The following is an 11,766-nucleotide window of genomic DNA, read 5'->3' as shown; positions in this document are numbered from 1 at the left end:
ACGCTTTACTAGTTCACGCTCTTCACAGCGGGTCTCTGCAGACAGGTTGGCGAAGGCGAGAAGGGCTGCTTCTGCACGAGAGTGGCAGGGGAGGGAGCCAGCTTCCAGGGGCGCACGGACCCTGCGGGAGGGTGGCGGGTGAGCTCCGCCTCGGTCCGCCTCCCTGCCGCCCCACCCCGCGCGCCAGTCCCGCCTCATCCCTTGTCCTTTCGTCCCACCCAACCCCAGTCACACCGGGAGCGCTCTAGGATTACATCTCAGCGCATCCCACCTCCACGTCCCCATTTCTTTCGGTCCTGCCCCCACTGTTCCCCGCCCCACCTCGCCCCACCTCGCCTCTCATCTATATATCCCACCCTCCAGCTGTCACCTTGGCTGAGCCGCCCCGAGTTGGGTGGCAGCTTGGGACGGCCAGGCCGGTAGGGCTTGGGGAGTCGGACGCTGGGGCCCGAAGCTCGGCTCCACGTCCTGTGTTCTGGCGGCCTCCGCGCCTCCAGGTTCGGTATCTGAGCGTAGGGGCTGCGCGCAAGTGGGGCGGGCACCCGGGAGGAGGCGGAGGAGCAGGTGGTCCTGAGAGCCGGTCCTGGGGAGCCGGGGACAGGGGTAGGTTGTATGTGACTGGGGGAGCTCTCCCGCCGCGGGTCCCTGCCCCATGTCCCCCCGCCCCCCACCCAGCCCGGGGCGCACCCGCTTTGTACAGCCTGTGCAGCGAGCGCGCCAGCTCGGAGCTGGAGAGCCCACCGACGCGCGCGGCCTGGCAGAAGAAGGTGAGGCCCACGTGGGCGTGCGTAGGGCAGCCATGGCCGCGGGACCGTCCCCTCCAGCCTGGGTCCAGCCGCAGAGCCTGCTGCTTCTTGGAGTAGTAGCTGGGAGGAGAAAGGGGGCGTGGCCGCCTCAGACAGAGCCCGCCCCAGTCCTCTCCATCTCACGAGTGGGCAAAACCAAAGCAGGACAGGGAGCCATTTGTTTTTGGCGTGGGGCCGGTTGGGGCCCAGGAAACTGACTCAGAATTCAGAACTCGTCTGCCTGGGGCAGGAACATCAGGAGCTTCCTGCATGGGGCGGGTCTGCCCCTCCCATCCTGAGCCCAGGGGCAGGGTAAGGTTGTGCCCACCTCTTCAACTCCTGCACCGACTTGGAGGGCACAAAGCCCTGGCGCAGCAGCTTGAACAGCATCTCAAAGAACAGGGTCTGCAGGCCCTGGGGGTCACTGATGCAGCTGTTCCTCACCTGGCCTGGGGACAGGAAACATGGGGGAGAGTGAGGTGGGGCATCGCCCAGGCCAGGCCCCACCACTGCCCCACCAGCCTCGCGTCTCACCCATGCACTGAGCCAAGCGGTGGTTGTCAGTGAGCACACCCAGGAAGTCTTTGAAACTCACAATTCCATCACCTGGGAAGAGAGAGGCGGGGGTGCTATGGGTGCCTGCCCCTGGAGAAGGCCTGCCCTGCACATGCTGAACTTGCCAGCAGTTCCTGGTGTTAGAGAATCCAGATCTGCCTCTAGCCAAGGGTAGACCCCAGTTTGAGTGGGGAAGAAATAGCCCTTGCCCTGAGGGAGCTCCAAGTCAGGATGAGGATTAACACAGAAGCCATGTTTATAGGCCATGGGATAGGTATATTGATCAGGGCAGACTTCCTGGAGGAGGGAACTTTAGACGAGGACCAGGCCAGGGGTTTTGTGGGTAGGATGGCATTCTTTAGGAGAATGCCCAGAGGTGGGAGGGGACAAGAGGGCAGGGATGGGGCACCCACCGTCCAGGTCTGCCTGCTGCAGAGCCTCACACATCTCCCGTGGACTCAGCTGGATGCCCGCACTGCGCAGGGCGACTTTCATGCTGTGCATGTCCACGGCACCTGTTGGGCTGGAGCCGAACAGTTTGAAGATATCCTGGAAGGCTGAGGGCATAGAGGGGGTCAGGCAGCGAGGTGAACTGCACACATGGGAGCCCTGAGAGCTGCCCCACTGTAGCTCAGGAGGGACTGATGACTTGGGTCATTCCAACCCCCTGAGTATCATAACTTTTAATATAAAGAGTAGCAGTGGCTGCTGTGGGGGTACATGTTCAGTGCCTGTTCAACCCTTATGTCCAGAACTCATGTTTGTATGAAAAACATTCAAAGCTCATGTCCAGGGTCACATCGGGCAGTCTGGCTCCGAAACTACAGTGCTCTGGAGCCCTGCTGGGGCCTTGCATGTAGCAGGCACTGAAAATTGATGATGATGAATAAATGATTCTGCTTTGAGGGACCCCTGCCAATACCAGGACATAATCTTTGGGGAGCATTGGGACTGTGGTTTCTTCTGTCCTTACTGCTGACAGCTCCAGATCCCATTGAGATAGGGGAACCCAGATTTTTTCCCCCATCTCTTCTCCTTCCCCCTACCTCCTTTCCATCCATTCATCCATCTATCCATCCTCCTAAATACCTTCATTCACCTGTCCACCAATCCATTTAGTTTTCTTTTCCTTCCCTCCCTCCTTTACACACACACACACACACACACATCTCTGGGGCCATGCACATTTGTGAGCCCTAGGGGTTGTAGAGATGGATTAGACAAGCATGGAAGGAAGGTTACAAACACTAGCTTTTTATAGTGACCTCAGGGCAGGCAACCCTTCAATTTTGCACTGAGCACCTCCTAATTTTCTTCCCTACTCCCAGCCCTGGGGTCCTCACCTGCCAGCTGCCGGGATGTCAGGGGCATCAGGTTCTCATCTGTCAAGCTGCTGCAGGAAGAAGAGGTTGGAAAGGCCAGTGCACCTGCTGCAGAGAAATGCCAGGGCCAGGCAGGCCTTACCCCAAACCCAGCACCCCAGGCTTGGCCTCCAGTCCCTGCGCTCACCTCTGAGACCTGGCATCTGGGCCTGACTGTGCTGAAGGGGTAGCTACTGGGCCCTTGAATTCCCTTGCCCTCCGTGTGGTCTGCTCAGCCTTCCAGGCCATGGCTGCTGCTGGCTCCATGGGGGTCAGCTGGGTGGTATGCAGCCAGAGCCTCCCTTTCTGCATCCGACCGACCTGCTCCTCTTCTAGATCTCCTGTGAGCAACCTTCGAGGCTTCTGCGGAGGCCTTAGAGGCAGGGAGAGAACAGGGCAGAGGGGCCCAGCCCATTTGAGTGCTCAGACTCCAGGGGACCTGGGACCAGGCCTGTGGGCATGCAGTTCCATCTCCTCCCAGGATCCTGCTCCAGAGGCTGTACCTGCAGCCCTCTGTCTAGAGTATTCTGGGGGCAGGGCTGGAGCAGTAATTTCCCCCACCCCAGGTGAGGGAAAGGGACCCTTCCCCAGCCCTGATCACCTGTAAGTTCTCTGTGTCGACGGGGATCTCTTGGTCTTCTGCCTTCTGCTGCCTGAAAGGCAGAGTCACGGGCTCTTAGGCTGGTCGGTGCCCCAGACTGCCTTTGTGGTGGATTGTAACATCTTTTGCCAGGAGGCACACTCTCCCCCTAACCATGGGCCCACTTCTCCCTGCCAGGGCACCTATTGCTTTATTCTTTTGAGATTCTGCCTCCCTTAAGGCATCTGAATTTGTGACTCCACTTTGGCTGCTAAGTCAGGATGGCAGAGGCCCAGAGGGAGAAGTAGGCCCCACGGTCCCAAAGCCAGGGGATAGAAGGGCAGAGTCCAACCTACCACATTTTATTTTTTAGAGATGGGGATCTCACTGTCTTGCCCAGGCTGGCCTCAAACTCCTGGGCTCAAGTGATGCTCCCACCTCAGCCTCCCAAGTAGCTGGGACTACAGGCACATGCCACTGCACCCAGCATCACCTATCACATTTAAAATACTACTCCAAGAAACCTTAACAATCTTAAAAGAATAGAAATCATACAATATCTGCTCTCAGATCACAATGGAATTAAACTAGAAATTAATGACATAAAGATGGCTGGAAAATTCCAGAATACTTGGAAATTAAGCAACACACTTCCGAATAATACATGGGGCAAAGAAGAAATCTCTAGAGAAATTTAAAAATATTTTGAATTAAATGAAGATGAAAATACAGCTTGTTCAAAATTTGTGGGATGCAGTGAAAGCTGTGCTTAGAGGGAAATTTATACCATTGAATGCATATTTTAGAAAAGGAGAAAGATCTAAAATCAATAATTTTTTTTTAAAGAGAGTCTTGCTCTGTTGCCCAGGCTGGAGGGCAGTGGCAAGATCATAGCTCACTGTAATTTTGAACTCCTGAGCTCAAGTGATTCTCCTGCCTCAGCTGCCCAAAATGCTGGGATTACAGGCATGAGCTACTGCACCTGACCTAAAAATCAATAATTTAAGCTTCTACCTTAGGAAATTAGAAAAAGAAGAGCAAATTTAATCCAGAGGAAGCAGAATTAAAATAATAAAAACTAAAGCAGAAATCAATGAAATTGAAAGCAGGAAATCAATAGAGAAAATCAGCAAAATCAAAAGCTAGTTCTTTGAAAAGATCGATAAAATCAATAAGGTTCTAGCTAGGCTAACTAAAAAATAAGGAGAAAAGACACAAATTACTAATATCAGAAATGAAAGAGGGGACATCACTACAGATCTCATGGACATGCAAAGCATAATAAAGGAATATCATGAATCACTCTATGCCCACAAATTTGACAACCTAGTTGCTAGATGAAATGGACCAATTCTTCAAAAGACACAATCTACCAAAGCTCACAAAGAAATAGACAATATGAATAAGCCTGTATCTATTAAAGAAATTAAATTAATGACGAACAACTTTCCAAAACAGAAAGCATCAGGCCCACATGGGTTCATTGGTGAATTCTACCAAACATGTAAGGAAGAAATTATACCAATTCTCTACAATTTCTTCCAGATGACAGAAGCCAAAGAAATATGTCCTGACTCATTCTTTGAGGCCAGCATTACCCTAACACCAAAACCAGAAAAAAACATTATCAGAAAACTACAGACCAGTATCTCTCATGAACATAGATGCAAACATATTCAACAAAATATTAGCAAATTGAATCCAACAATGTAGAAAAAGAATTATACATCACAACCAAGTGGGATTTATCCCAGGAATGCAAAGCTGATTCAACTTCTGAAAATCAATTAATATAATCTATCACATCAACTAGTTAAAGAAAAACCACATGATCATATAAACAAATGCAGAAAAAGCATTTGACAAAATCCAACACACATTCATAATAAAAACTTTTAGCAAATAGAGGAGAACTTCCTCAACTTGATAAAGAACATCTACAAAAAACCTACAGCTAACATTTTACCTAATGGCGAGAAACTTGCAGCTTTCCTGCTAAGATCAGAAACAAGGCAAAGATGTCCCCTATCACAACTGTTTTTTAACATTGTACTAGAAGTCCTATGCAATAAGAAATTCACTGAGACAAGAAAATAAAAGGAATACATATTGGAAAGGAGGAAATGAAACTTTGAAGATGACATGATTGTCATCCACATGCAAAATATATATATATATATACACACACACATATATAGACACAAACCTTACACTCTCTGCAAAAATTAATTTAAAATGAATCATAGACCTAAATGTAAAACACAAAACTATAAAACTAGAATATAACATAGGAGAAAACTTAACTGAGCTTGGGTATGGCAATGACCTTTTAGATAAAACACCAAAGACATGTGTGGAATAACTAACTAACTCATAGGCTGGGCTTCATTAAAATTAAAAACTTCTGCTCTGCGAAAGACAGTGTCAAGAGAACGAGAAGACGAGACACAGTCTGGGAGAAAATATTTGCAAAAGACACATTTGACAAAGGACTGTTATCCAAAATATACAAATAACATAAAACTCAACAATAAGAAAATGAACAACCCAATTAAAAAATGGGCAAAACATCTGAACAGACACAAGATATACAATTGGAAAGTTAGCATATGAAAAGGTGTTCAACATCATATCACTACGGAATTGCAAATTAAAACGATGAGATATCACTACACACCTATTAGAATGCCAAAATCTAAAACACTGACACCACCAACTGCTGGAGAGGATGTGGAGCAGCAGAAACTCTCATTCTTTGCTGGTGGGAATGCGAAATGGTACAGCCACTTTGGAAGAGAATGTGGCAGTGTCTTATAAAACTAAACTTATCCTTACTATGTGATCCAGCAATCAAGCTTCTTGGTATTTACCCAAATGATTTGAAAACTTATACCCACACAAAAGCCTGCACATAGATGTTTACAGCAGCTTCATTCATAATTGCCCAAACTTGGAAACAACTAGGAAACAATTAAGGTGTCCTCCAATAGGTGAATGGATAATGAACTGTGGTACATCCAGACAATGGAATCTATGCAGAATAAAATGAGCTTATCAAGCCATGAAAAGACATGGAAGAAACTTAAATGTGTCCTACTAGGTGAAAGAAGCCAATCTGAAAAGGCTACATACTGTGTGATTCCAACTCATTCTGGAAAAGCAAAACTGTAGGGGCAGTAAGAGGATCAGGGATGGGGGAGGGAGGGATGAACAGGCAGAGCACAGGGGGATTCTGGGGCAGTGAAACTCTTCTGTATGACACTGCGCTGGTGGGCACACGTCATTACACATTGGTCTGGACCCATGGTGAGCCCTAATGGAAACTGCACACTTTGGGTGATGATGACGTGTCATGGAGGGTCATCAGCATCAGATGCACCCCTTGGGGCAGGGTGTCCATAGGAGGAGAGGTTGTGTGTGAGTGGGGACAGAGGCTATATGGGAACTCTTTGAACTTTCTGCTCAATTTTGCTGGGAACCTAAAACTGCCCTAAAAAATAAAATAAATAAAGTTTATTAACTTAAAAAAAAAAAACAAAAACAAAACTCCAGAAAGATGAGTCCTGAGAGCTGAAGGATGCTTCCGGCCGAGCCTCTCACAAGACACTCAAGTTTGCGTCATGCCTGTCCCGCCTTCCAGCCTCCTGCCCCCTTCTCAGGCCCGGCCCAGTCTTATCTGCTCCCTCCTTCCTAATCCCACTCTCCAGGCCCTGGGCACCTCCCTCCTCAGCTCCTTCCTAGGCTGGGCCGGCTCTTGAAGATCTGTAAGGCTGAGCTTTCGCTGGGCAGGGAGCCTGAGGCCCAGAGTGGGCCCGGGGAACCAGCCACAGCACAGACTCTAGGGCTCCTTCTCCCAGCTTCCCTGGCCACACCCGTGCCCAGCACCCACTCGGAATTCCCTTCCCTCCTTTGCTGCCGTCTCTCCTCTGCCAGGAGCTTGCCCACATTGCCCATCCTCTGGGCCTCCAAGGCCAAACCCCAGATGTGTGAGTGTGTTTGTGTGCATATTTTGGACGTGTGACTGCGTCACAAGGCACACAAGTGCATGGAATGTGGTGTGTGTGTGTGTGTGTGTGTGTGTGTGTGTGGATGTGTCACGTTACTGCATGTGTGATGTACCGGGCAGCTGGTGCTGTCTGTGGTGTGTGCGTGTGCATGTCTGGGTTGCGGGCGGCTATCCCCTACATCTTGAGGTACCTCCAGCTCCAGGCTGCAGCCTCCTGCAGGGCCAGTCCTTTGGCCTCATTTTTCCCCTCCTTCCAGCCCCAGGACACCACCCCTTCCCATGCTGCCCTTCCCGGAGGAGAGAGCAGGAGGAACCCCACTCAGACACGCCTTCTTGCCTACCCAGTCCCATGCCCAGCATTGCCTCAGATGATCCCAACACGGTGATCCCTGGCTTCAGGCCAAGAGGAATCCCCATTTCATGAGAGGGCGTCGAGGCCTCCCCTGGACTAGTCATCAGTCTCCCTGCCGGCCTGGAGGCCTGGCTAGGTGGGAGTGAAGTGGAACTGCCCCTGGGGAGTGGGCAGGGATGAGACAGACAGCTGGGACAGACTGCTGGGGACAGGTGGGGCTGGGGCAGCTAAAAATGGGGGTGGCATCCCTAAAAAATTGAGATCGGGATGCGGCAGCCAGGCGAGCTTACTGGTCCAGGAGCATTTGCACAAAAAGTCTGAGCCGAGGGCCAGCACTGGAGGCTTTACTGGTTTTGTATAGTCATTGCTCTGGGGTGGAGGGGGATGACAGCTTAAAATGAATTTGCAGCAATAATGGATTCCCTTTCTTGGTTCCCAGCACTGAGCTGCAACACAAAAGAGAAAGCGTCACTTGGGCCCTGGTGGGGGGTGTCAGGGGAGAGGGGAGAGCCCAGAGGCCTCTCGAGGAGGTCACTGGGGGTGGGGGGTGGGGGGGGCCTTGTGCTGCTGCACGCGGCTAGGCAAGCTGCAGTCCTGTTCTGCGTCCATTCGTCACCAGAACGCAAGGGGCGCTAGAGAGCTCCCTCATTCTGCCCTCCACAGGGCGTCCTGGCCCCCAGGGCTGGGGCCAGCAGGCACTCAGCAGGGCAGACACTAGCCTGAGCATTTCCCACGTGGGGAGGCACTGCTCCCTGGGTGGGAAGCTTCCTAAAGCCAGCACGGCCCTTCCCGTCGGAATCCAGGGCCCTGCCCTTGCCCTGGCGTGCTCACCCTCCATGGTCCCCAGGCCTCCTGTGGCCCTGGCCTTGGCACTGCACTGCAGCCCACCGGAACCTTGTTTCCAGCAGCCTTTATGAGGTCACCAAGGTTGAGGCATCACAGTCCGCCGCACCCCTGCCCGGCCCCTCATTCCACTGTCTCCCACCCCTACCTGGCGTGTGAGGAGCGGGGGCCCCCCACATTCCAGCCCAGCCCCCTCATTGGGGAGAGCTGCGTGGCTGGCCTCACTTACTTTTCCTTGGCTCCCTGCAGCTGGTCGGGGGATGTGGCTGGAGACTGGAGAAGCTTCACTTCCCCTTCAATAGTGGTCCTCTTGTTCCCCAGCTTGCTGAAGTCAAGGTAAGGGTGAGAGAAACTCTTGCCTTCCTGATTCCAAGTTTTCTGCAGCTCCCTGGCTTCGGGTGGTTTCTTTGGCAGTGTCTCCTTGGGCTTTTCCAGCTCTTGCTGGTTTGTAGCGGGCCGGACGGGCTCTGTGAAAGGCTCCACGGGCTTCTGGAGTTTAGCTTTGATCCTGTGCTCCAAACTGGGCAAGTCTGTCTTGCTGGAGGAGGCCAGGGCCAGGGAAGATGCAAAGTTGATTAGCTCTGCCAGGCTGATGGCTGGCGAGAGACTGGAGGAGGACAGGTGGGCGCTTGGTGGCGGCTGGGAGCTTGTGGCTGGAAGAGCTGTGTGCGCAGTGGAGGCATGGAAGTGCTTCTTGGAGCACAGAGTGTTGGTGGGGACGTAATGCTGGTGGCTGGTCATCTTGTCCGTACTGCTCTTGTGGAGCTGCTTGTTGATCTCCTGCTGCAGGCTGTGTTCTGAGGCCTGGGTGAACTTGTTTGCCCAGAAGAGGTGCTTGGAGGTCTGCACGGGGATGGAGCGATGGTCAGTGGGCACCGGTCTCTCCCCCAGGGAGCTCAGGTAACTGGTGTTTGAACTCACACTCCACGGTCTGAAGTTGTGCAGCATTGGCAGCCCTTCTATGTAGGGGTGGACGGACTCTATCCTGTACCCCTGCGTCCCAAGGTCTTCGTTGCCATTGGTCACCTTCCACTTGGCCCTCTCAGCTTCAGGCGTGGGTGCTGGCTGCAGCTCTGACTTCAGCAAAGCCATGAGCTCCAGTTCTGGGACCGGGTCCAGGTCTGGGTCCGGCTCCAGGTCCAGGTCCAGGTTCGCTTTGGGTGGGGGCTCCTGCTCTAGCAATTCCTTCTCCAGCTGAAAGGTTTTAACTCAAAGCTGAGGATGTAAGAGCTGGGGGTCCCTGCCCCTGAGGTCCTCCCTGGCCCCAGGCCCCTGTCCTGCCCCCAGCCAGCTCCTGGTCTCTCCCCGCCACACCTGCCTCCTCTCAGACACCTGCCTGTGAGGGTGGCGTGTGAGTGCCCACACTGGCCTGGAACTAGGGGCCCAGCGTTGTCAAGGGTAGGGGCTGGTTGGGGCTTAGGGACCCTTGCCTTCCACCACCCCATAAGAGGTGACCCTTCCATTCTCACCTCTATCTTTTCTTCTTCCTCTTGTACCATCCAGGGATTGTAAAACGGGTGTTGGTTTAAGTCATCCCTGAGACAGAAGGAGACAGAGTGGGTGACAGAGATCTGTGGGGTTGGTGAGTAGCTTCAGGCGGAAGGAGGTCTCTGGGGCCCCTCAAAGCCCCCTGCCTTGTACAGGGGTTGGCGAGATGCCCCTGCCCCAGCTCATCTACTTCCCTGGCTGTCCCCACTCCCACCAAGACGGCTGGAGCGGTATCCTCAAACTTGCCAGCTCGTCCCCCACCCGCAAAGACGGATCCAGTTGGTTAGAAGTCAGGCCCAGGAATGTGCCCTTGTCAAATGTTACAGGTGAGGTGATGCAGCTCACTTTGAGAATCCGCACCCAGAAAGTGGCTTCCTACGCAGGGGAAAGCCCAGGGCAATGTCCTCCCACCCACCTGCCCACCCCCGCCTTGGACAGCTCTGTCCTCAGCAGGCAAGGCAGTTCTAAGGGGTCAGGTGCCATCCTTGTCCCTGGGTGTACCCAACCACCCCCCAAGTCCTTGCCCAATGTCAGGGCTGACGGCAGAAACAGAAGTGGGGGTAGACACCCTTCCCCCTCCCCAGCCTTTTAGCCTGGATGCTGCCCCGGGCAGGTGTTGGGAATGGGTGAAATGGAGGGAGACCCGGGCTGGGGGCTACTACGTGGTGTCAGGGGAAAGGCTAGAGCCCTGGGGGGTGGGGGGAGGCCCTGCGATGGTGGCAGAGCAGTTCTCACCGCATGTCCACAATCTCCACAGACTTCTGGTCACAGCAGGGAAATCCGTTGGCACCTGGCAGGGAGAAGGAGGTGGGGGCAGGGAGCTGCAGGGGGGCACAGTCCCCGAGGGAACCGGAACCGGAGCCAGGACTGCGGTGCTGCTCCAGCCGCCTCCTCCCTCCACCCCTCCCTCCCCCCTCACCCATCCTGTCCCTCTCCAGTCACCAGTCCTCCCCTCCGTTGTCTTTGCCCAGCCCCATCTCCATCCTCTGTAAGGCGAATGCCAACAGCGTTCCTGCCACTTGACAGAGCGCTGCTGCAGCCCAGGCACATTACGCCTTTATCTCATTGAGTCAACACAAGAAATTAGAAGGTCATTTGCTTCAGGTCTGATCATTGCTGAAGTGAGGGCTTCAGCAGGTTTGACTCAAGAACCTCCCCTGAGCTCCCCTGCCCAGGCACTGGGAACTGTGTGGGGTCCATCACACCCAGGTGAACCTGCCTCCTCTCCTCCATGCCTGCTTCTCTGCCCAGCTGTCTCCACTCCCTCTGGGCCATCCAGCCCTGACCCCAGGCCAAGGCCCTCGTCCCAGGTGTTTGATCTGAGGTGGTGCTTGCACCTGCCTGGTGATTTATGAGCTTGGATCACCCTCTGCAGAGGAGACTGACTCCTGGGGGTGGTCCCCCTTTCCCTGGAGGCTTGAATCTTTTCCTGCAGAGGCTGCTGCTTCATCCTCTGGGGGTGGGGAGCCCCAGGCTGTGCCATTCTCTGCTGTCCAGGGCCGTGGATGGAGGGGCCATCATGGCAATCCTGCCATCACGCCAGGGGGGTCCCCATGAGTCTGGGGTGTGGCAGGAAGTGACAGCTCTGGCTCTGGCTGAGAAGAATGGCTCCCAGGATTATATGGGAAGGATGAGAATGTGCCGTGGCTCTTCCCAGAACTGCAGCGGCTGGGGAGAGGGGTCCTTGCATGGCTGGCCCTGGGATTGGGATTTGGGCATGTCCATGCTTTGGCCTGGTCCTGGGGGATCTTGGGTCTGCTGGGGGGGGTGGCTTCCAGGTTACCACCATGCATAGC

The 11,766-nt window shown here is 53.6% G+C and overlaps 2 protein-coding genes across 2 annotated transcripts; both read right to left on the bottom strand.

Annotated features, from left to right (window-relative positions):
- On the bottom strand, positions 1–3,217 carry LOC123621039 (EF-hand calcium-binding domain-containing protein 3-like). The gene is made up of 8 exons (XM_045526768.1): positions 2,850–3,217; positions 2,684–2,730; positions 1,754–1,897; positions 1,320–1,391; positions 1,114–1,234; positions 688–866; positions 371–583; positions 1–121 (listed from the first exon to the last, which is right to left on the bottom strand). Exons 1-8 carry the CDS (start codon positions 3,011–3,013, stop codon positions 9–11), a joined length of 1,053 nt encoding a protein of 350 aa, XP_045382724.1. The 5' UTR covers positions 3,014–3,217; the 3' UTR covers positions 1–8.
- Positions 3,218–8,000: 4,783 nt separating this feature from the next.
- On the bottom strand, positions 8,001–10,893 carry SPATA32 (spermatogenesis associated 32). The gene is made up of 6 exons (XM_045527029.1): positions 10,890–10,893; positions 10,706–10,760; positions 9,952–10,018; positions 9,819–9,857; positions 8,712–9,676; positions 8,001–8,085 (listed from the first exon to the last, which is right to left on the bottom strand). Exons 1-6 carry the CDS (start codon positions 10,891–10,893, stop codon positions 8,001–8,003), a joined length of 1,215 nt encoding a protein of 404 aa, XP_045382985.1.
- Between the last annotated feature and the right edge of the window lie 873 nt (positions 10,894–11,766).

Source organism: Lemur catta, chromosome 15, assembly GCF_020740605.2.
Source record: "Lemur catta isolate mLemCat1 chromosome 15, mLemCat1.pri, whole genome shotgun sequence".
NCBI lineage: Eukaryota > Metazoa > Chordata > Mammalia > Primates > Lemuridae > Lemur > Lemur catta.
This window is presented reverse-complemented; position numbering and strand designations above follow the sequence as displayed.